This window comes from Numida meleagris, chromosome 4 (assembly GCF_002078875.1).
Source record: "Numida meleagris isolate 19003 breed g44 Domestic line chromosome 4, NumMel1.0, whole genome shotgun sequence".
NCBI lineage: Eukaryota > Metazoa > Chordata > Aves > Galliformes > Numididae > Numida > Numida meleagris.
This window is the reverse complement of record NC_034412.1, coordinates 68,667,211-68,691,635: the sequence shown is the minus strand read 5'-3', so window position 1 is coordinate 68,691,635 and position 24,425 is coordinate 68,667,211. Positions and strand designations below refer to the sequence as shown.

Below are 24,425 nucleotides of genomic sequence, written 5' to 3'. Positions count from 1 at the left end.
TTTCATCAGATGGTCTTTATTTTGTTTCTTTGAACAAGTATTTACATTTTTACTCCTTTTTCTGCGTGCCCAGTTGTAACAGAGACAACAGGTAGTGTTTCAGGAGTAAGCCTTACATCAGAATTGAATGAAGAATTAATTGACTTGATTCAGCGCTTTCATAACCAGCTTCATGATTCTCAGGTCAGTCTTTGTGTTGCACTCTGAAGTTCTACCGTTATCTGTTTTATCTGTTTTTCTTATTCTTTTGAACAGTTAAATATTTGTCTTCTATATTTTTATTCATTTGCTGGTAGAGTAATTGGGGTTCCTCCAAACCTGCAAACTGAGCATCTTTTTGTTCCTAAGGGTTATTTATTAGCTAGACTGATCTACACTTTGTGTTATAGTTCTCCGTGAAAGTCCAGCATAATTCTATATTAATGGTATATGTAATTAGAATATCACAAAAATGTTTTCGGTATCATTTTACCTATATAATAAAGTTCTTTGTTCTGCTGCTGAGCCTATCAAGTCAGTAAGAGGCCTTTTTGTTTGTTAGAATTTATTTTGCTTTTTATCTGTGGTACTTTGAATGAAATGAAGTTGTTTTTTTTAAGACACAGTCTGTACCAGACAATAGAAGGCAAGCAGAAAGTCTTTCACTTACCAGAGAGATTTCACAAAGCCGAAACTCTTCAGTGTCAGAACAGCGGTCAGATGAAAAGGCACAGCTTTTCAACAAGATGCGAATGTTACAGGGGAAAAAGCAAAAAATGGACAAACTGTTAGGAGAGCTTCATACACTTCGTGACCAACATCTAAATAATTCCTCTTGTAAGTATATTTAAATGGAATTATCAATTTTCAGGAGTACAGCTTTAAAAACACACAGTGTGTATGTTTTTATGGTGGCCTTGCAATTGGCTAATGAACTATCACTGTAGTAGGTGATAAAGCTATGATGGGGTAATATTACGTAACTGGTTCTTATTGCAGTAAATATGTCAGACTTGCCGGAGAGCTTGACATGCAAAATAGATAGCACTTGTTATAACATTATTGCAGTTGATTTGTGAGGTTGTGATGACTGGATTTTTTTTTTTTTCAAGGCTTGTCAGTGACACTTCATACAGTACACTCCACAAATCAGAATGTGAATGTTCTGTTTTTTATCACAGTACCTCTGTATTTATGTGCTGTGTACTTCAGTTGTTAATAACACTACAGTGTGATGGGGTTTGATTTTTCCACTGTCAAAGGACTTTCTTATCCACTAGTGAAATGTACTTGGATCTCAGGTCATACCAGAGGAAATCAGCTGTCTGAAGGGACTGGATATTTCGGCCTGTTCCTTAGATGATTTTCCTATTCTTAATGTCTCCGGTGTAAGCCTACTATTTGTTACAACTTCGTGTTTCTAGACCTATATTTGCCCGGGTGAAGCTTTGTTCTGTAGCTGGAAATTGGTAAGAGGCGATTATAGGGTGGTCTGATTATGAAACGAGTCTCTCCAGCGTGCTCCTGTAGAAAAGCAGACTGGTTTGATGCTTACATGTCTAAAACCTATTCTTCTTTCTTGTACTTAGCATGTATAATCTGAGTGTGTTTGGTTATGACTTTTATGTAGCTGGAACACAGCTCACAGCTGCGTTCTAAATCATGGGGCTGCAAGAGCTTACCAGTTGGGGAAAAAAAAGATACTAGAACTCTTTGTCATTTTAAATGTTTAAGTGTTAAATTTCATCAAAAGCAATTCAACCATAAGTTAGCCCTTAAAAGAACTCTTTGGGCATATTGACAGCTTGAAAACTTCCACTTAGGTTTGATAAAGCTAAAAAGAACTGACTTAAGTATTGTTTATGGAAGCTGCTTATTACTTTCTGTTGGCATTGCCTGTCATGAAACTTAATGCAGAAGTTGTTGTTCCTCAAAGAAAAGAAGATGCTGTTTTGAATGCTGTAAATATTTTCTATAGTTATGTTTTAATGTTACTTGGTTAGGTAGGTTCCTTTTTTGCAGGTTGTTTTCAAGAGGTATGTTTCTTCTTTGTAGTTTTTCCAGCTTCAAGTTCTCCTCAAAGGAGTATTGACCAAAGAAGTACAACTTCAGCTGCTTCTGCTCCTGTAGGCGTAGTAACTGTTATCAATGGTGAATCAAATAGTCTGGCATCTGCTCCCTATCCTCCTGATTCCCTGGCTTCTCAGAATGAGAGTGAAGAGGATGACAATCTAAATCCAACAGAAAAGCTTCAGTAAAAAAATTTTTTTCTATAATCTGCTTTAGTGATTTTTAGCATTAAGTTTTAGGTGTTTTTTTTAGTAAGTTCTGTATTAAGAAACTGTTTCATCTTTTAATTTACTTAACAGACCACTTAGTAAATGGTCCGAGACAGTAAATGGCTGCTTAGCTTCAAGCAGAAGCTTGTTACAGCTAGAAAAATTACAATAAATTGTAAGAACTATAAATATACCTATCTATTTTTTCAGCTTCTGTAGATTTAATTAATACTGCTCTGTGTTCTGTTTTGTTTTTTTTTCTTCTCAGGAAGCTAAATGAGGTTCGTAAGAGACTGAATGAGTTACGTGAGCTAGTTCACTACTATGAGCAAACATCTGATATGATGACAGATGCTGTGAATGAAAACACTAAGGAAGAGGAAGAAACGGAAGACTCAGGAAGTGATTCTGAACATGAGGATCCACAGCCTGTTACAAATATTAGGTTATCATATATTTTGTCATCCTAAGTCTTTGTAGCTAAGTTGTCATAGGTTTCCTCAAGCAGTGCAAGATTTCAGTGAACTAGAAGTAATCTATTTTTCACATCAGATTTTTGTAAAAGTTAATGTTATTTTTATGTAGTTTACACAGGTTAGTAATAATCTATTCTATAGCAAATGTAGGTCTGTAACCTGTAATCACTTTAGATTCAAGTACTGAAGTGTGTGTGAAATTCCTCTGGAAGATGAGCAGCCCTGGAGCTAGGAAGGTCAAGCAGAAACAATCTTAAGTGTTTAGAAGCATTCTGAGCTCTAGTAATAGAATGGCTGTGTGCATCTCTGCAGAAATCAATACTAATTTGGTTATGAATCATGTAAAGCTATTTATATAAATGTACACCATGAAATCCTGTTGTAAACTGTTACTGTGGCAGTTTGAGTAGGGAGATAATTTATAGCTGCTTCTGATTTTCATTTTTTTTTTTTAGAAACAGTCTATGTAAGAGATGGATATTGAGGATTCTCAGTATCTGGACTAATTTTGCAAGTGAATTTTAGGAGGTTTTTTCTTTTTTTTTATTACAAAGGATGAGAAAAATAAAGACATTTATAAAAGTGAGTCAATAAAAAGGCTGAAGTAAAATTCCATCAATACCTATTTTTAAGAAGTTAATATGAGTAATGCATTTCACCCTAGAAACCCTCAAGGAATCAGTAGTTGGAGTGAAATAAATAGCAACTCAAATGTACAGTGTGGAACTAATAACAGAGATGGAAGACATCTTAATACAGACTGTGAAATAAATAATCGATCTGCTGCTAATATAAGGACTCTAAAAATGTCTTCTACTCTAGGTATGTTCTAAAACTTTCTAATAATTTCAGGCTTTAGTGGATACACAATTCTGATAGCCATGCAACATTTGGATGGACTTTGTTGGGAGTGTTCAAGAGTCTTAATAGTAGGCTGGTATTTTTCTGAAATGTAGTAATTAAATAAAAGTAGGCATTTCAATAATGTCACTGATACTGTTTTGTTTCCTCCCTTCTTCCCTCTCCACATCTCCAGACTGTCATAACAGGGAGGATGACAAAGATACTGACCTACCCCAAGGTGAAGATGATGACGTGGAAGAAGATAGAGCTAGTGAAGATTCCCTGTCTAGTCACAGAAGCAGTCTGGGTGATGTTGCAGGAGATGCTGAGTTTGAGCAGAAGATTAGTAGGCTTATGGCTGCAAAGCAGAAACTTCGACAGTTACAAAACCTTGCTGCTATGGTGCAGGTATTCTATGACTCTAAATCCATGTATGATTCATTATTTCCTGTAATGTGTAAGTTTTAATGGGGAAGAATTCTGTTAGTCTACTATGTATATTTCACTGGGAAAATTAAACAGTGGTTGATATGTTTGAAGTTGAAGGTGACAGCAAGTTTTCAAATCTGGAATTTTCTGTGGGATGCTGAACTAAGAAAAGAATGACCTTAATACTTCATCTTGGCACTGGATTTTATTAACAAAAAAAAAGCCAACAAACAAACAAAAAAAACCTACAAAAACAAAACAGGAAGTCCAGCACTTCTTTACGTAATCTTGATCTGTGGTTTTAAAGCTTATAGTGAGTATTCGTGGAAAGTTGGAATCCTAGGTTTTGCAATGTTTCAGTATATTGGAGGTTTTAAAGATTTTTAACTGTATAGTTTTACAAATCAGAATTAGAGAGAATACAGCATCTTAAAAAACAGAAACATATGTTCAGTCTTCATATTTACAAGGTTTAAATCTTTGCACTCAGTAATAGTGCTGAAGATCTGTATGGCTGTGTTGCACTTAGCCAGTGATGATCTCTTCAGCAGGTTCTGTATTCAGAAAGGCTGTGTAGAAAGAAGAATGCTGTGGCTACAACTCCAATATTTGAAGATTTAAATGAGAACGTAAAATGAAAAAACCCTGTCAAGACAACAAAAAAGTGGAATAGAGAACCATGCAGAAGATTGTTTCTAAAATATAAAAACTTCACTTTTAGGAGTTTTGGTTTTATTTTAAACTAGTAATACTTCATATTATTATTACTACAGTAATTAAGAGTCTTCTTTTCACCTCACTTGTCTTCTATTCTCCTTCCACTTTTTTTTCTTGACATGCTCTTGTATTTCTATCCACTCAGTCATTGGCATAAAATACAGTTCAAATGGTTCAGGCTCCCAGAATGAGGCACAAGTTATTTTGTGTTTATATCAATAGTTTCAACAGTTTGAGCTTTATAACTTTCAATTATCTAGCTGTAAGTCAAGATAACATGAAGATAATGACCTCTCACCTTTAGTTCGAATGATAGACTGTTCAGACTATTTGGCTAGGAAAAAAAATAAATCGCTGTGATACAATTAACTTCTTATATTCTGTTCATAAATTTGAAAATAGTCTGATTGCCTTCCTGACTTCCTTTCAGGATGATGATACAGAACCTCAAGTACTGACTGCAAACGCATCTAACATGGGTGACTTTTTGGGTGAGATGGAAGAGACAAAGCAACAACCAAACAATGTTCGAGTTAGTACCAATAAGCTGCAGAAGGATGTAGGACTGAATGAAAAAGCAAGGTATGTCTTTGTGTGAGGACAGTAGAATCTTACTTTAGATGACTTCCTGCCAAGTAATATGTGGGTAACGTATCCATGCAGAGAGAAGTTTTATGAAGCTAAACTTCAGCAGCAGCAGCGGGAACTTAAGCAGTTACAAGAAGAAAGAAGAAAACTGATGGAAATTCAAGAAAAAATAGAAGTATTACAGAAAGCTTGTCCTGACCTTCAAGTAGGTAGACTTTCTTTGCCTTCTTAGGCTGTTAAAAGAGTGAAACATCCTTTTCACGCCATTTTTTTCCATGTAAGAAAACCTTGATTTAAAAAACTTGTTACTAATTGTGTTCTGCTGTAAGAATTTGGATTTCTAAAGCTAGAAAAGAGTTCTGGTTATCTAGTTCCATTGAAGTTCTTGCTCAGTGATTGCTGTATCTAACTCTAGTTTCACTGTCCTCAAAAATTGCAGTGTTAAAGTCTTCAAAAATGGAGGACCTTCTATCTTATTTTTAGCTTGAAATTTGTCTGTCTGCCGTATCTGCTAGTCACTGCATCTTCACTCTTATTAGTCAATTTCAGGTTCTGCTGTTGTCAAACAATATTGTGTCTCATTAACATGATCAGCACTTTGCTATATTCAAACTGAACCACAGCACTTTTTTCATACTCTTTAAAGGTGATTTTCTATGAAATGAGCAGTAAATGGCCAATACTGTGTATCTGCAGCATTATACAATAATACATTAGATTAAAACCAACTTGTTTGTTTCTGACAAACCTCTGAAGTAAGTACTCAACGGATTTTAAAATCCAGATTCTTGGTGAATGCTAAATAATTCTGCTATCTCATATAAAATTGTAAATTTTAGGAAATTAGGCTGTTCTGCCATTCTGCTTTTTCTTTCAGTCCGCTGGCCTGGGTAGCAGCCCAGCAAATAGACAGATGTCACCAGCAACCTCAACTCCAGCCATGAATGAATGTAACACAGCTGGCAAGCCTTTACTTGAATTTGGTGAATCTGTACCAGTAGGCAATGAGGTATTTCATGCTTGATATTCCAAGACTTTATAGGGAGAGGGGGGAAAAGAGAAAAAAAAAAAAAATTCTAGGAAACCTGGACAGATTATTTTAAGTACTTTATATGGAGAGGTTATTGCAGTAGCCATGATAACAGAATGTATGTAATTATTTTAATTCATTTCTGGAAAGAAGTAAATATTGATAGTGCTGTACTGTTTTTCATGCTCCTGGAAGATGATCTTTTCTCTATGAAGTGAGCATAAATGGTCAATACTGTGCATTTACATCATTATATAATAATATATTTGATAAAACATTTTTTTGCTTCGTGAGTAGCCTTTGAAATAAGTTGTGGGATTAAAAAGTGTTCTGTGAAACATGTACTGTTTTTCTTATTTAAAAAAAATAACTATCCTCTAATGTTCAGTTACCTTCTTAATCTTTAATATGGGATAGATGGCTAATGCTGGGTGCATTTTGTAGTGTGATTAATACCAGTGCCTGGACAAAAATGTGTCAGTATAGTATCAAATATTGACATTTTAAGATCTTACTTAATATTTTATTTTTTGTTTATACTCTGATGCCTTCCATGTTATTGGAAACAGTTATGGTCTGAGATGAGGAGACATGAAATTCTAAGAGAAGAATTGCGAAGGAGAAGAAAACAACTTGAAGCTTTAATGGCTGAACATCAGAGGAGGAGAGAACTGGCAGAGACAATATCTACTGTTGCTGCATCTGTTAAAAGTGAGGGGTCAGAAGCTCAACGTACTCCCCAGCAGAGCAGGACAGAGAAGTAAGAACATGAGTCCCTCTTTGCTGTCAGTCAGTGGATGCTTCTCTTGTTTTGTGAGGTTTTGGTCTTGAGTTACTTCTGATTTTTGTCTGAGAATTATCAGATGATGGTATAACAACAGCAGATGGATTTCTTGACTTCTAAAGTTAAGTTGGCAGTGTCCCAGTTCTGTACAGTTTTTTTTTCAGTGTGTTTCCTCTCCCCTTCTCACTAAAGAAGAGAAGGGAATGCATGGAAAATGCCAAATGCGTGGAGTATAGTTTCCTTATTTTTACACCATTTGTAGAGAGAGTAATTTTCCAAAACAGCATGATATTTTACTCAATTGTTCTGATATCGGAAGAATACTAGTTTCATTTTCTGTTAGATAATGTTTAAATTAATTTTGTTGCATCTTGATTAATTGGTAGACTTGTAATTGTCAAGAGATTGTTTTAATAGTTTGCCATAAACTTAAAGAAACAAACAAAACCTCTTCCTTCCCAAACACCTCTCATTTTTCAATGTTCAGCAGGACGATGGCTACCTGGGGAGGTTCTACCCAGTGTGCACTAGATGAAGAGGATGGAGATGAAGATGGTTATCTCTCTGAAGGACTTGATCAGGCAGAAGAAGAAGAAGATGAGCCAAGTATGAATGGCAGCTTTTCCGCTTATCCGAATAACCAAATACCAGAAAGTGTGTATTTTCTTAAAGGAAATAAGGATAGGTAAGTGGCATCACTTATTAATTTAATGCTCGTCAGGGTGTTTTTGGAAGGAGTGAAAGGTCCATTGCACTAAATGCAAAGCACCCTATTAGATCAAAGTGAAAATTCTCTCTGCTTGCTAGTGAGATGTATGCAGTGTCATTTTCTTTTCTTAGCCTCTGTAGCTACGATGAATATGACTAATCTTGATTATTCTATTTTCAAGTGTGGTAAATATTGCCTGCCGTTCAATTACCTGATTGTGTTGCTCTGTAGTTTCTCATGTTGTTATTCAGTTAGCATAGCAGAAGATGACCTATATGAATTTTTTGCTGTCACTTGAAAGTCAGTGATTCAGAGAATTAGTTTCCCTTGGTTTTGATTAAGGAGAAACAATTTTAATCAGTACTAATGCACGGAGACCTTCAATTCAGAAGCTGTGCTTCTTCTTACTGTGTTATGTTGATTGCTTCCACATACAACTGAAACATTTATAGTTGAAGCATCATGAAGTATTGAAAAGGAAAGGTCTGAAATGTCAGCTTTTGTTTTCATTCTTCCTTTCTGCCCCTTCCCTGCCTTAGGTGGAAAAATTGCCGTCCTCTTTCAGCAGATGGGAATTATCGACCAATGTCTAAAACTAGGCAGCAGCAAAACATCAGTATGAGACGTCAGGAAAACTTCCGTTGGATATCTGAACTTTCTTATGTGGAGGAAAAAGAACAATGGCAAGAGCAGATCAATCAGTTGAAGAAACAACTTGAATTTAGTGTTAACATTTGCCAGACTTTAATGCAAGATCAGCAGGTAGGCATGAAGAGCAGTTAACTCAGTGTTCTGACTCAATATTTTCCAAAATTTTTCTAACAATAACTTCTATTTTGGTGATTTGTTCTGTTACTTGTTTTCTTTCCACAGACCCTCTCCTGTTTTCTACAGACTTTGCTTGCAGGCCCTTATAATATGATGCCCAATAATATTGCATCTTCACAAGTACATCTTATTATGCACCAGTTAAACCAGTGTTATACTCAGCTGTCTTGGCAGCAGAATAATGTCCAAAGGTTTGTATTAGGATTTGGCTGTATAATTTGAAATGTGTCAGTATGTGCCTTTGGTTTTTGGCAGGCCACCCGGCAAGATTCTGTCTTCTACCTGTAATGGAAAGATAATGGAAAAGCTTTGTCATTGCTTAAATTTTTCAGTCATAATTTATACATACTAATGCTCCATTTGCATGTACTTCTTATATCTTCTGAAAAATAATATTTTTAAAGTAAATAAATAATAACAGTAGTAGTTTCATTTCATGGTATGAAATTCCAAAATCTTCGTCTCTATTTTGTGCTTGATAAGTGATTGGTAGTTATGAGCCCTTTTAGACAGTGTGTGTCTGTTGCTCAGGATTAAATAAGAGCTGTTTCTTGACTGGCCAAATGAAGTTCCTTACATACGTACTGAAAACATGGTTTGCGTATGTAAAATAGTGATGGTTATGTGAAAAGGCGAAATACAAATCTTGAATTACTGAGTATAGATTTTAAATTTCCTGTCAACCTGAGCATCAGGGGCGCTCTTAGTGGCTATGCTTGTCTAGTACTAGAACTGCTGTTGAGTCAAGGGATTTCAGTTCAACAACTGTTCACGTTACTACTTAGTGCAGTTAATCGCTATTAGTGAAGTTGTGATTTTTAGCATGGTGTTGTCATTCATGATATTATCTACTGCTACCATCCTGCTGGTTATTGTACTTCTATCAAGTTATTTTCTCTTGTGCTGTTTAAATTTTGAGGCATTCTTTTTCCCCCTTGTTTTCAAGATTGAAACAAATGTTAAATGATCTTATGCACCAACAAGAACAACAGTGCCAAGAGAAGCCGTCAAGAAAGGAGAGAGGCAGTAGTGCACCACCACCTCCATCTCCTGTTTTCTGTCCATTCAGCTTTCCTCCGCAGCCTGTGAACCTGTTTAATATACCGGGATTTACTAATATTTCTTCATTTGCTCCAGGTGAGTGTTAGTGCAAGTGTGAAAAGTAATATGATTTTAATTTCTGTTCCTTCATTTAATGTTAACTTAATGAAACTCTGGCTTGTCCTTCAGATTGAAATTGAAGTACTTGAAGCTCTTAGTATTTAAATGAGCAGAAGTTTGTATCTCTTTTAGTTAGAATTTGTAGTACTTGTTTTGAAATATGGAAAATAGCAATGTGTTACTAATTTTTGTTTGTATCAGAGATACTGAGTAACTACTGATTTGGATACAGTGTTCCAAAGCTCATTACCAAATCTTTTACTGTTGAATTTGAAATAGGGGAAATAATGTATTCTACTGCGTCTTTAAAAAAAAAAAAAAAAAAGTGATTCCTAACTTGTCTTAAACAGTAATATATTTTAGCCTTTTCAGAAAATCAACATAATCTGAAAGCTACCAGCAATGTCTCAAATTTATGTTCTGTTTTAGAATAAATTTTAAATTACACAGAATCTGTGCAGAAGAGTAATTATGTTCAATTTGCTACTTCTATGAAGATTTTAAAGTCAAAGAAAGTGTTATATCTTCTTTGGCCTTGTGGATACTTGTCCTGTTGGAATTTTCTTGTGAACTTGACTGCTGAAGAACCAGTAGTCTTCATGCACAGAACTCTGGGATTTTTCATCTGTTCTTAAGAACTTAAAATTTTCACCTCACTGGTAGGAGTGAGTATTCTTGAAATGCCTTCATCTGTACACTGATGAGGTTGTAGTGGCATGTGTAGTTTCCAATGCTGTTTGAAATCTGCATTTAAAATAAATTCTTATAATTACAGCATTTTCAGGGTGAGAGTAACTTTTTCTTATTTCCCCAACGCATTTTTTTTGTTTCAGAATTACATGGTCCCATGCAGTGTCTCAGACTTGACTTACAGCGCGCAGATAAATGATGTAGTAGCTTATGACGTTCTTTTTTATTTTGTAGGTATAAACTACAATCCAGTGTTTCCTTCTGGTTTTGGAGATTTTGCACACAGTGGTTTCCCACAAAGCAGTGAGCAGCAGCATTATCCTCTAGATCATAATGCTTCTGGAAAAACCGAGTATATGGCATTCCCCAAACCTTTTGAAAGCAGTTCCTCTAATGGAGCAGAAAACCAAAGGTGTGTATTGTCAGAATGCAACTCTCCCTCTTCTCACAAGCTGTCTCAGCCCCACAGGAATAGGTTTCTTTTCAGGAACTTGTATTTAAAGGAAATTAATTTACAAGATGAGATTTAATCTTGAAGTTTCAACATGGTATGGGTTTTTTTTTTGCTTTTTTTCATTTGTGTTGTTTTTCTGTGCATTAAGTCATCTATTGTTTCATGAATATTCCAAGTTTAAATGTAGTGTTGGAGTAGTTTTGTGACATATTTTTGTCTGTGAAGGATGATTTCTGTTTTGAACTTGAGCAATTGAAATAACAAGAGGAGATAAATAGCTTAAAAATGATTTTATTTTTTTACTGCTACTGTAGATGGTAATGAATATTGTTTTAAGAGTGTTTTGTCTTATAATACTACTTGGGCGTAACTCAAGGTACATAACTATATTTGGGTTGCAATCAGTCAGAAATGTGAATTTCTTCAGATGCCTTCAGTTTTCCATTTGGAAGAGCTCTTGCTGCATGTTTTTTAAATGTCAGTGTTCAGCTGATGACTGAGTAACTAGGGCAGATATCTTACACTATAGATGAAACTATTTGTTAGTCTGGTAATACATGCTGTTTCTGTCTGAGAAACCAAGTTATAATATATTGTGTTGTTTCTTTCATTTTCATGGAAGGAGTCATAGACAACCTGAAGAGGAAGTGGAAAAAAGATCGGCTTGGCTTAATGATGGCCAGGAAGTGAAAAAAGATGATCAATCTCACCTGAAAGCAGGCGTTTCAGTACAGAACATTGCTTCTGGTCATAAAAATCAGTCTGATACGAGCAGGAGAAGAAACTTTGATGAAGAGTCTTTGGAGAGTTTTAGTAGCATGCCTGATCCAGTTGACCCAACTACTGTGACAAAGACGTTTAAATCTAGAAAAGCTTCAGCTCAGGCAAGCTTGGCATCAAAAGATAAAACACCCAAATCTAAGAATAAGAGGAAGAATTCTTCTCAGCTAAAAGGCAGAATTAAGAATACTGGTAAGCTGCAGATAGTCTTATACACTGTGACAAACTCAACATGGATTACAGTCCCTACATTCCAGAGAATTTACTATCCATAAGTGGTACTTACAATAGGTTCTTGAAATGCATGTTACTAACATATGATTTCATTTTATGTGACGCAATTACACTTAAAGTTCTTGAGTATTTCAGCAAATAAAAGTATAAATTATTAGCAATCCTGATTTGAGTGCGTAGTGGGTACAGACACAATAACGGAGTAAGCTGCCTGGAGAATCTTCCTCTTCATTAAGTCTTCATGTTCTAGCTGGATGACTTACTGAGAGGTATTTCAGTAAAATACAGAATTAGTCTAGAGTGAGAGTGACACTACTAGCATAAATAGTACTCCTGCAGTGCTTGAGAATTTAGCGCTGCTGTATCACTTCAGCAAACAGGAAAATCTGAATGAAAGATAATTGGTGTTTTGCATTTTGAAATTGCCCTTGAACCTATGTATGAAAGCAAGAAAACACTTTCTTTTTTTAATTTCCGTTTCCACTTCCTCCCATAAGGTTATGAAAGTGCAAGTGCTTCTAGTGTGTGTGAACCCTGCAAAAGCACTAAAAGCAAACACTCTGAAGAGGTTGTTCACGCAAAGGTGTTCAGCAAAAGGAATCGGGAACAACTGGAAAAAATAATTAAATACAGTAGATCTACGGAAATGTCTTCAGGTATTCTTTTCTGAATTTTAGTAATTGCTGTCATGTAAACTTTGTGTAAAGGATTTCCATACTTAGATAACTAGTTTATTGTTTAAAAGTAGTGTATTATGACAAGACAGCAATGATGTACTTTAGCATGTGGATTTTGCTTTTTAAATTCTAAGGTTGCAGTAAACGTAAAGGCATGTAATGTTTGGGTACTGACTGATGCTGGGTGTTTTCTGTAGATTGGGTACTTGATTAAAATAATTTAGAAACGAGCTGTTAATGTAAGACAAAATCCTAGCTGATCGAAAACATCACTTATTTGTTGGTATTTCTATGGACAGCAGATGAAACTGTTTGCCATTTTAATGACATCCTGCACTGCATGCGTGTTTTCTTTGTTCATGCTTAAAGGAGCTTGATCAAATATCATTCAAATTATATCTTATGTAAACCCTTACATTTTTGCCGTCTGCACTGCTTTTCTTGCATCTTTGTCATAAAAACACTCTTCTGTGTCTTTTTAGATTCTGCCAGTACCATGTTTGAATCGTGCAGATATTTTAGTCATAGTAGCATGATGTACAGCTTTGTCAATGTAACTGTGTCCACACTGAGAGCTGTTTATTAGTGTTTATTATATAAACTTTGCCAGTTAAGTTTTCACAATAAGCAGCGATGTGGTTTGGATGATTAAGCAGTCTTCCTCCTGCTGTTTTGTATAGACCCTGACTTAATTTCTGGTGCGCGTTTTTGTGTTTATCACTGTCTATCCCCACTTTCCTACAGCACATGCTAGGAGAATTCTGCAGCAGTCTAACAGAAATGCATGCATTGAAGCGCCAGGTAATGCATTCATTGCTTAGCTTCAACAATGTCCTATTATTCTCCCCCGCTGCCTCCTGCCCCACTTAGCTTTGGTCCTGTTGCTCAGACTGTTTAGCAGATGTTCAAAACTAGTACAGTTGCAACAACTTCTCTATAAATGAGGCAAGAGGGGCTACTTGAGATAAGTGTGGAATGCAACAACAGAAACTGCCTTGAATTATAGTTGTGGATAACATGTCTATCATGTTTGCAGTCGGTCAAAATTATGGGTGGAAAATAGAATCTATGACAAAAAGTAATTGAAGTAGGCATTTTTTATATGTAAAATCTGCTGTTATAATTTAGTAATGGGCAAGGGGAGCAATTTCTAGTGTTTTTATTACAGACTGAAAAAACTTGCCTCTATGGCTTAAAAATTCTGGTATACTATTGGCAGATAATCAAATTTTACAGTAAAATTTGCTGTATTGCTGATAACTTCATTAACTTGAATACTAATAAATGTGCATCTGTTAAACTCTGAGTTTTCCAAATTTTAACTTTGTTTTTCCATTCAACACTTGCCAAAGTATGTGTCTAATAACATAGAAGTTGTCATATAGGGATGATACTTCTAATTCTTAAAGGAATGTGAGACTTACTAGGAATCATGTTGTGTTCTGGTGTCTGTGTAATGGGCTTAGGGGTAAGAGGTTTTATGTAAATCTCATAAATGTATGAAGATACAAGACTTACGTAGTGTGGAAGGTGTGGGAAGGAGTGGCTTGAATTCGTCCCAGTTTCCTTCATGTTGTTTATTTGTTGCAAAAATATGGAATACTTGTATTACATAAGCTTGAGACCTTTGGATGTCTTATTTGAAATGCTTTAAAAGTCTAAATTCAGCATTGAATACCTTTCAGAATTGAAAGCAACATTGTGGTGTGTGCAGTACTGTTTTCAATAAGGAATGCTTTCTAAAGATACTGTTTGGAACCTGATTGATTCAAATGCTGTATGTTTCATACTTACAGGATTTCAGAATTATTTCGTTGTGTTCAAGTCCTTACTGCCTTCAGGAAATAAATTACTTCAGTAAGCTTTAAGAAAGCATCTGTATAACAGAATCTATAGTGACTGAGATCTAATTCTCTTAAGTAACAAGCAGTTTGCTTTCGGCTGGATGTGTGTCAAGAAATGATTTTTTTAATTATTTTTTTTCTTCCTTGCAGAAACTGGTAGTGATCTTTCTATGTTTGAAGCTTTGCGGGACACAATTTATTCCGAAGTCGCAACTCTTATTTCTCAAAACGAGTCTCGGCCCCACTTTCTTATTGAACTTTTCCATGAGCTACAGCTGTTAAACACAGATTACCTAAGGCAAAGGGCCCTATATGCTTTACAGGTACGCACAAGCTTTAGAATCTTGTGTATCAATTGAAGAAATTCTAGATGTTCTTTTTACAATACAGTTATTTCTTTTCAGGATATAGTAACGAGACATCTGTCTGAGAACAGCGAGAAGGGGAAATGTATAAAATCACTAAATACTGCAACATGGATAGCATCAAACTCTGAACTCACTCCCAGTGAAAGTCTTGCTTCTACAGATGATGTAAGCTTTCATTTCAGAAGCTAGTTTATTGTCTGCTTTTCCTGTTTTCAATTTACATGCATGCTTGTGTACTGAAATATTCATAGTGGTGACTGTAATTGTCTAAAAGTCGTAAAAACCTTTTGCACGGTAGAATTCTTTACACTGGATTTCAGTGATGTGTTAGGGAGGAACAGAACAACATGGAGACCAATATGAAGGGTATAAATTGGAAAATGATATTAAAAAATAGCCAATATCCTGCGAATAAAGTCAGGGCAAGTACTGATTACAAGGCTCCTAATGAATTTATTTATTTTTATTTAAGAAATTAACAAGTCCTCCACCTAGATTCCTATTTGCTTATAGTTGATGTATTTGAAAAAAACATGCTAGAATTACCTGACTGGGGAGCAGCCTTGTTTTCAGAATATAAGATAGCCTGGTGACAAGCCCTTAATATCACAGTATCTGTCTAAAAAAAGTCACTGGCTCATTCTCACATCTGTGAGAGTATGGTACATTCCTGCTTTGTACTCAGCTGATGGATGTTTCCTAGGAAACTTTTGACAAGAACTTCCCTACAGAAGCATGTCAGGACTGCGAACAAAATGATGCAGACAATGGGAGTACTATGTCTACATCTTCACATTTTGAACCCTTTGCCACTGATGACCTTGGTAAGAATGATGTGATTTATGTCGCAAGTATTATTTCTTCGTGTGCTCTTCAGAAATGCCAGCAGTCATCTATTCTTGAGTAGCATACTTCTATGATCTAGTACGTAACCAAATGGTTTTAATACAACATTTTGAGCAGTTAGACACTTCTGAAACACTTTGAGTTGATTAGTGTGTGTAAAAGAACATAATAGCAACTGCAGTTATGTGTAAATTTCAAAACCTCCAGCTTTGAATTTTTATCATTGTATTCTTGTCTATCCTTTGAAAACTTTTTATCTAGATTAAAAGATGTTTTTATTCTAAATATAGGCAACACAGTGATTCACTTAGATCAAGCTTTGGCTAGGATGAGGGAATATGAGCGTATGAAAATTGAAGCTGAAAGTACCCTTGACTCTGAGGGCTGCTCTAGTAATTTTCAGGGTGCTACTGCTGCTAAATTAGAAGGTATGCACATATATACATATTTTACTTAGTTTTAGAGAATAATTATTCTAAATATCAAGAGTAATTTAATTGGCTGACTTGTTTTCTTCATTTATATTGAAAGCAAAGTTTCATAGGTTCTTAACATACTTGAGTAAATATGATTTACGAGGAAAAAGTACATTTTTGAAATTGATATTTCTTTAATAGTAACGTTAAATGACTTAGATGCGTACGCTCTTTTTTAATGAGGTCCCAGCACGAGTGAATGTCTTTCTATGCCGCAGTCAAGTGAAGTCTCTGCTGTCCCATGTCCTCGCATAGACACTCAGCAGCTTGACCGGCAAATTAAAGCAATTATGAAAGAGGTCATTCCTTTCCTGAAGGTGAGAACTATTTTCAGTAATGTGTACTAGGAGAATAGGAAAAGGAGCTGCACGTTTGCATAGAATACCATTGTTCATATTGAATTAGTACAAAATGTGATAGTCTTTCCATGTTTAAGACACAGAAGTAGCTTTCAAATGTTAATACTTTGTCTTGCGTGTTCTAAAGCAGGTATCTTTGCTTGCATTTTGTACCTACGTGGATATATTTTAGTCCTTGAAAGGTAGGACCAAAATAGTGGATTTAGCTTTGGATGAGTTTATAAATAAATCTAAGTTGTTACTATTAGGATATGGTTACCATCAAATATCTTCAAAATTTCCACTTCTATGTAAAATTGATAATTCATGTCTTAGCAACAGCTGCCAATATATACTGAGTTGCAGACATTGCTGAGAATGAAGTAAGTATTAAATACTCTAGTGAAGGAAATGGTAAGGTTTCTAGATGGCATAGGGCTGGTGGACTTCTGTCTCACAAACAAAGATTGTTGTTTGGAGCTGACCCAATTGAATGGAAATGTTTGAAAACATTTTTGAAATATTTGCTCAGGAGAACGGAGCTAACGTTAACTCAGACTGTTGTGTATGATGTAAATTGAGATATTTTTGAAAAATAGCCAAGTTGTTATTTTCATCTTTCTTGTGTTTAAAATATCTCAGTATTTGAGATTATTAACTTTTTAAAGTGGTAACAAAGCTCATTCTGTAATGCTCTTTTAGGAACACATGGATGAAGTATGTTCTTCTCAGTTACTGACATCAGTAAGACGTATGGTCTTGACTCTTACACAACAGAACGATGAAAGTAAAGAATTTGTCAAGTTCTTTCATAAGCAACTTGGCAGTATACTTCAGGTTAGTAGTTTTTAGTTGGCATTTAAGGTACCAAATTGTTTAAAAAAGATTACAATCTATTATATACTCAACTAATTTTGAAAGTTTCTAACAGCATGACAAGTACTTAGTCTTTGAAGTTTGAAAGCTTGCTTGCTTCAAAAGCTGAAGATTTATTTCTCTTCACAGGATTCCCTGGCAAAATTTGCTGGTAGAAAATTAAAAGACTGTGGGGAAGATCTTCTTGTGGAGATTTCTGAAGTATTATTTAATGAATTAGCCTTTTTTAAACTCATGCAAGATTTGGACAGCAACAGTATTTCTGTAAAGCAGAGGTGTAAAAGAAAACTAGAAACTACTGAAGAGATACGGTCTTATGCTGAAGAGGTTTGTCTTATTACTGTTTTTTGTTTTTTTTTTAATTTGGGTTTTCTGAGTTTCCTAAATGTCTGTCTCCCAAACTTTATATATGAGGAGTGGCAGTTGTTTGTTTTAACAAACTTCTTCTGTGTTGTCATGGTATTGATTGTGTAGAAACATGAACTGTTTTCCTCATTAGGGGAGATTTCCTGTATTATAGGTTAGTGTCAGCTACGTATGTCTAATTGTGTAAACTTTTATTCAAGGGAAATGTATCTTGTGGTTATATGTGAACACCATGTCGTGGGATAGTATTTACATCTAAGATCACCAAGTAGTCAAATTAAGTATTGCAATGTATGTATGTACCAGTTCATCATCTCTCCAGCTTCCCTTAGAGTAATTTAGTCAGCCAGCGTTTTTCATAACACCTGTTCTAGCTGGGTAGTCATGTAGCAGTTGGCTTGTTGGCATCTGTAGAAGGTATGACTTTCTAGAATTAGTGTAAAAATATGTCTTCAGAAATACATGAAAACATGCAGAATATGAGTAGATATTCTGCACTAACAATGCAGCTTGTAGTTGTTCTTCACCACTTACATCTTTATAATACTGTGCTGGCATTTCTTAACTGCAGTATTGCAGTTTTTAGGAACATAACTCGTTTTTTAGTTATGTGAATTGGTCACAAAGGAAACACTAAAACAGATCGTGTTCGTGTAACTCTTGATTAAATCAGTCATGTATGTACCTCAGTGTTTCTTATTGTATTGTATAATTATGACTTCAGTGTCCTTTCAGCCTTCTTTTAGAAACACAAATTAAAAAAACCCTCAAGTCAACAGAAGATAATGTGAATCTGTTGTGAACTATGAGGTCCTAGAAGTAGTTTTAAGCATAGCGTCAGCCAAATTTAAGTATATCTCGACTTGGATGTACCACTACTGTACCTAGTGGGAGACTGGCTTCTTTAAGGAACAGAACAGTTTATAAGAGATGTTCTGAATCCAGAGGGATTTGGATATGATTTTCTGTGTTATGTGAAGTGGATTATTTATCTGAGTTACATGGAGTATAGGTTTAGCCCATGCCATAAGAATGCATGGTGGCAATTTAGATCTGGCATTTCTGCTATTCTCCTGAATTAGGATTAAGATCAGTGTTTGTGTTGCTGCTGAAGTGTAAGTTCGGATTCAGTGGAGCCAGAGGTGAGCCAGAACTGGCAGGTCCTGGCTGTTTTGTACAGATCTGCATAAATATCTCTGTGTAGTTTTTCAGGGTTTTCAGATTGAGGATTCTGACACAGGCACATCTGGTTTTGCTCTATTTGTGGCTGTCTTGAGTCCTGTAAAGTAACTGGTTTTAGATTCCATGCTTAAAAATATAGCTGTCTGTCTTGATCAGACTTGGCATATTTAATTCTATAGCTTAATTATTATTCAACCACAGACTGGAGAAACAGCCTGTGTAAGCATTCTTTTTAAAAAAAAAAAAAAGGCCAAGCATGCTTATAATATTTTGTGACTTTTAAATTATGAAGATGTCTGTGTAAACATCTCATAACATAGAATTCCCTGTGGCTTTCCACAGTTTAAGATGCAGTTCTTGGTAATGCTGGCATTCTGGCAGCCTTCCAGGAAGGTTTAGTTTGCTTCAGTATTTTTCGAAGTTACTTCAGTCTAGAATTGAAGATAGTTTGTGTTTTTTCTAGGCAAAAAAAGGTCTCCAGGTGGATGTTTGTTCATCTACTGAAGATATCGATGAGGACAAAGTATGTTTATGCTTCTCAACTGTGTTTTATTCCTCAGATAATTTCACAGATCAGTTACTGTTTTCTATCATATAAATCCAGTAGCTATAAGCAATCAATTTCTTAGCGTTTGTGAATTTATTAAACATCTTGGTTTTTATCTCCTTTATGTTATTTTAGGTGATTTACTTCATTGAAGTAAATTAAATTCTTTTTTTTTGAGTTGCCAGTCTGGAAAATGACTACAAAAAAGAAAGAAATCTACCTTCACCAGTTACTGTCATATGCCTTCAGTAAACATAACTTGTATATTGTCTCCTTAGTAGTTGTTTTTATTCCTGTTAGTACTGCAGAGCTATTGCCAGTGTAAAGACTGATGCATTTCTTATAAAACATTATCTTTTTATCTTTCAACAAGTGCATTTGAGATCAATGAAGACAGAAAAGCATCTTTAATACTACTAATTGGTGAACTTCTACGTAGAATGAGTTTTGCTTTAAAAGTGTCAGTTTGAAAGTCAAAAAACAGCAAAGTTAATGTTGAACACTACGCAACTGGAGTAATTTGTGTCACTGCTTATTAGCTTTAGGGTAGGGACCTTTCTTTTAGTATACCTTTTTCTACATTATAAAACAGCTATGAAAGTTTTCTTTTTTTATTTTTAAATAGGATTTGATCTGGGGCTGTTCCCTATATTCTCAACTCAAAGCATTGAAAGTTTAGTTATTCCTTAACTCTTTAAGTAGCAAGGACAGTGAATAGAGATGGTGCTTAACTATTTTTATCAATGGGCATTTTCTTTTTTTAATCTTATTGCATAATTTTTTTTTACCTTAAAGAGGAAGCAGGTGTTCCACCTTTGGGCACAGAATAGTTGAGGTACTATGAGTCAACCTGTGTGTTCTCCAAGTTAACAAATGTTAGGAGCTAAAATATTTCCTTTTTTTCTTTAAGTTAATTTCAAAAACCACTAAAAATCATTGCATATAAGGTGAGGGGTTATATTTCAAATTCTGTATCCAGCCAAGAATAAGATATTCCGTGGAATGGAACACTTCTCCTATGAGGACAGGCTGAGAGAGCTGGGGCTCTTCAGCCTGGAGAAGAGAAGGCTCTGAGATGACCTGATAGCAGCCTTTCGATATCTAAAGAGGAGCCACAGGAAAGAGGGGGACAGACTCTTTAGCAGGGTTTGTGGCAATAGAACAAGGGGAAATGACTTCAACCTCAGGGAGAGTAGATTTAGGTTAGATATAAGGGAAGTGTCTTTTACAGTGGGGGTGATGAGGTACTGGAACAGGTTACCTAATGTTGTAGTTGATGCCCAATCCCTGGAGACCTTCAAGGCAAGGCTAGCTTAGGCCCTGGGCAGCCTGATCTAGCTGTGGTGTCCCTGTTTATTGCAGGGGAATTGGACTAGATGGCCTTCAGAGGTCCCTTCTAACTCTTAAGGATTCTGTGATTCTGTATAGGTGATGCACAAAGTAGTGTTGAACGCTTTCTTGTATGGGCACAGAATCATAGAAACTTCAAGACTGAAAAAGACCTCCAAGGTCATCCAGTCCAACCGTCCACCTACCGCAACATTTCTCGACTAAACCATGTCTCTCAGTACAACATCTGAACGTTTCTTGAACACCTCCAGGGTTGGTGACTCCACCACCTCCCTGGGCAGCCCATTCCAGTGCCTGACCACTCTTTCAATGAAGTTGTTTTTCCTAACATCAAACCTAAATCCCCTTGGCGCAACTTGAGGCCATTCCCTCTTGTCCTATTGCTAGCTACATGGGAGAAGAGGCTGACTCCCACCTCACCACAACCTCTCTTCAGGTAGTCGTAGAGAGTGGTAAGGTCACCCCTGAGCCTCCTCTTCTACAGACTGAGCATAAGCGTGTATATAGACTTGTATGGGCCTAGAGTGAGTGCTTTCTTCTAGACCTTAGAACTTCTGTCATACTACTTTGGAAGTAAAATTAGAAATCTGTGTGTCGTTGTTTTGCTTGTTTCCGTGTAGAAGATTCCTGCAAGATTTGGAGCAAAACTCCAAGCTTTGCCTGGGATTCATAGAGAATGAGCAGAACTTTCTGACTTGAGATATTTAACAAATCATTCAGCAGAGGTACTGCTAAGTAGCTGTTGTCAAAGAAATGAAAATAAGCAGTTAAGAATATTCCTAATATCTACTAGACACCATTTAGTAGTGGAGAAAAATAACTAGAAGGTAACAGTGCAAGTGTTTCTTACTTCCTCATTTTAATGACTGGAAGAGAATTCTTTAAAGATAGTTAATCGATTTGAGCTTTTTCAGATAATGAAATACTCAGTTACGTCCCTTATGGCTACATCTGAAGTGTGTGATCTGTCACAGTAGGATCTGATGCTGTTTCTGAAGTAGCTTTGCAATACTCATTTCATGGGCATCTGTCCTTAAACATTAGCTTTTAGTCAGTAGATTTTTTATTTCTGAGGGGGAAAAAAGGTGATTCCTTAAGGCAGGAACCATAACATAATCTTTAGATAAACAAACATGAAATTGCACAGTATTCCTTGTTTTCCTAGGACAAGGATGAGACTGAAACTGTAAAACCAGTACAGGGCTTAGAAACGTGTGGTGGTATTGAAGTTCCTGAAAGTATCAAGTCTGATGCTTCTGACCAAGAGGAAGATGAAGAAAGTGAAAGTGGCCCAGTGGCAATAAGTAAGTGTTTTCTATGGTTCATTATTCAATGATTTCACCACAGTTTTAACCAACTAATTTTATAACAGAATTTTTGTTAAGCACTGCTTAGTAACAGCTTCTTTCACAAATTTTTTAGGCAGGTCTCTTCCAGGAAAAGCTTTCCAGTACTGCTGTAATGCTATGATGCAATTAAAAGCACAGCAGTGGTAGTGGAATAGCAAAGTCCTAGGCTGCAGCAAACAAGGATATGCTCAGTGCAGTAGCTGTGGACACAAAAACAAAGGAAAAAAATCTGCTTACCCTTGGAAGGCCTCAGGTAGGCAGGGATCTGCAGCAAGATGCCCTTGCCTCCACTGCCAGCCCTTAGGTGAGGTCCTGGCTCCACCCCTCTCCTGGGTTGGCCCTGCCTTCCCACCAGGTGCTCAATCACTGGTTCAAGGTGTGACTTAGAACTTTTGCTACAACTGTATTTACTAATACCTTGTTAAGAGATAAATGTTTCAATTAAACGAGCTTTTACTCTGTGTAATTAGTAGATCTGAGGACAATAGCTCATGGTTTGGTTTCCCTTATATTTCCATTCTTCACAAGAATTTGTTTAATAGCTGAGATAATGGACACTAACAGAGTAGTGAGTGATTTTTTTGGTAACATGGCTTATGCAGAGCATGTGGATCTTGAAAGTATGTCATTACTATAATAATTTCAAAGAATACTTTGAAATAAGAATTGTAACTAATCAGTGTAGTAAATTCCGAAACTGATCTGGATTTGCAGCCGTCTTACTCTGTCAGATATATCAGTGAGAGCTTTTATTGAGAAAATCAAATGAGTTAGGTTAATATGTAAGTCCAATATGAAGATGGTTTTATGTCGATTTATCTTTAGGTTTATCAAAAGCAGAAACCCAAGCTCTCACTAATTACGGCAGTGGAGAAGATGAGAACGAAGATGAAGAAATAGAATTTGAGGAAGGACCTGTTGATGTGCAGACATCATTACAAGCGAGCAGCGAAACAGCAACTGAAAGTGAACAGGTATCACCAGAGTTGGAAAAAGCAGAAGGCTAAGCCATCGCATAACTATTCAGAAAAATATCTTTATGTAAAACTTTTCTTTTTGCACTGTTCTCATATTAGTATTTCATATGGACGTATTTCATTTACATATACTTACATGTGAATACTGTGAAATATTGGCACGTATTTCATACTAGTTAAGACCAAAAACATGGAACAAGTGTTTCTAATTAACAAAGAAGAGTGCATTAAACAATAGGCTATGATAAGCAATTAGTAGAATTTGTTCTAAATTATTTTCACCTTCCCCAATAGACTTCAAGCCAAGAGCTGAGTAAGACAAAAGGCGGTGATATTTTGTCATCTGAACAACAATCTGTTGGTGTTAAAGGTAAGACCAGTATGAAGTTAACTGAGAGATTAACAGTTCTATTTGAATTTGCATACTCTGAGAATGATTTCAGACAGTGTCTGTGATACATGGAACAAAGAGGAAGATGATCAAACTTGTATGAATTTACTAGGCCGTTGTTTTTTTTTTTTTAATGGAATCATGTCATTTAAGTAGATATGTCTGTGTTGATACAGACACAGTAAACCTTCTAAAGAGGAGGTCTGAAGTAGTCATAGGTACATAGGTGTGTTACATTTTATGTTTGACACTAGCATGAATTTCAGGTAATTGTTGCAGCCGTTGACACACAATTGTAGTTGAGTAATTTGTCTATTATAGTATTTTGATGTTTGGATTTGTCTGGTGCTAGTTTTTTTCCCTAATTCTACCATCTACTAGCAGTTGGAATAATTTTATAGTTTGAAGATTTATACTGAGTTGTAGCTGATTAAGAACTCAAAAATCATTTACTGTCAAGACAAACACTGCCAGGTTATATGGAAGTTGCTTCTAACTGTTGTTACTGCCTCATTTCCCTCTGTCTTGCTGTTGAAAATACTGGTATTGTTCTTGGTCTTTTTTCTTAAACTAAGTGGGTTCTGTGCTGCTGTAAGAATGTGTCAAAATATTAAGGAATTTATTTTTCTTCTATCTCCTTAAATTTGTAATGAATTTTTAACATAGGCCATACAGTTCTGGAGTTTTTTTTTTTCTTTTAATAGCTACATCAAGTCAGACATTTTTACATCACTATGAGTGTACAGCACTCCTTAATGTGCAAATGCTTGATGTTTTATTTTCATCAGTTGTGTTGACCTAGTTCACTTTCATTGCTCATTTGTAGCTTTGAATTGTGATTTGTTTGAGCAAAAATG

General features: G+C 35.7%; 1 protein-coding gene across 14 annotated transcripts in view; it reads left to right on the top strand.

The window, feature by feature from the left end:
• The window catches only part of PCM1 (pericentriolar material 1), a 39,653-nt gene that overhangs the window by 12,370 nt on the left and 2,858 nt on the right, over positions 1–24,425 (top strand). For 5 of the 14 annotated variants that reach the window (XM_021395207.1, XM_021395209.1, XM_021395208.1 and 2 more), the window contains 29 exons: positions 74–183; positions 600–816; positions 2,035–2,233; positions 2,527–2,703; positions 3,399–3,556; positions 3,771–3,985; positions 5,154–5,305; positions 5,387–5,516; positions 6,189–6,320; positions 6,911–7,101; positions 7,613–7,810; positions 8,374–8,596; positions 8,708–8,853; positions 9,609–9,799; positions 10,748–10,925; positions 11,590–11,939; positions 12,479–12,637; positions 13,403–13,459; positions 14,653–14,825; positions 14,907–15,035; positions 15,574–15,694; positions 16,007–16,144; positions 16,376–16,509; positions 17,233–17,367; positions 17,536–17,733; positions 19,418–19,477; positions 22,017–22,155; positions 23,026–23,174; positions 23,472–23,547. In XM_021395207.1, coding sequence (XP_021250882.1) covers positions 74–183; positions 600–816; positions 2,035–2,233; positions 2,527–2,703; positions 3,399–3,556; positions 3,771–3,985; positions 5,154–5,305; positions 5,387–5,516; positions 6,189–6,320; positions 6,911–7,101; positions 7,613–7,810; positions 8,374–8,596; positions 8,708–8,853; positions 9,609–9,799; positions 10,748–10,925; positions 11,590–11,939; positions 12,479–12,637; positions 13,403–13,459; positions 14,653–14,825; positions 14,907–15,035; positions 15,574–15,694; positions 16,007–16,144; positions 16,376–16,509; positions 17,233–17,367; positions 17,536–17,733; positions 19,418–19,477; positions 22,017–22,155; positions 23,026–23,174; positions 23,472–23,547 — 4,635 coding nt within the window. The remainder of the gene's footprint in view (positions 1–73; positions 184–599; positions 817–2,034; positions 2,234–2,526; positions 2,704–3,398; positions 3,557–3,770; positions 3,986–5,153; positions 5,306–5,386; positions 5,517–6,188; positions 6,321–6,910; positions 7,102–7,612; positions 7,811–8,373; positions 8,597–8,707; positions 8,854–9,608; positions 9,800–10,747; positions 10,926–11,589; positions 11,940–12,478; positions 12,638–13,402; positions 13,460–14,652; positions 14,826–14,906; positions 15,036–15,573; positions 15,695–16,006; positions 16,145–16,375; positions 16,510–17,232; positions 17,368–17,535; positions 17,734–19,417; positions 19,478–22,016; positions 22,156–23,025; positions 23,175–23,471; positions 23,548–24,425) is intronic. The other 9 variants (XM_021395211.1, XM_021395212.1, XM_021395203.1 and 6 more) reach the window with 7 other exon arrangements.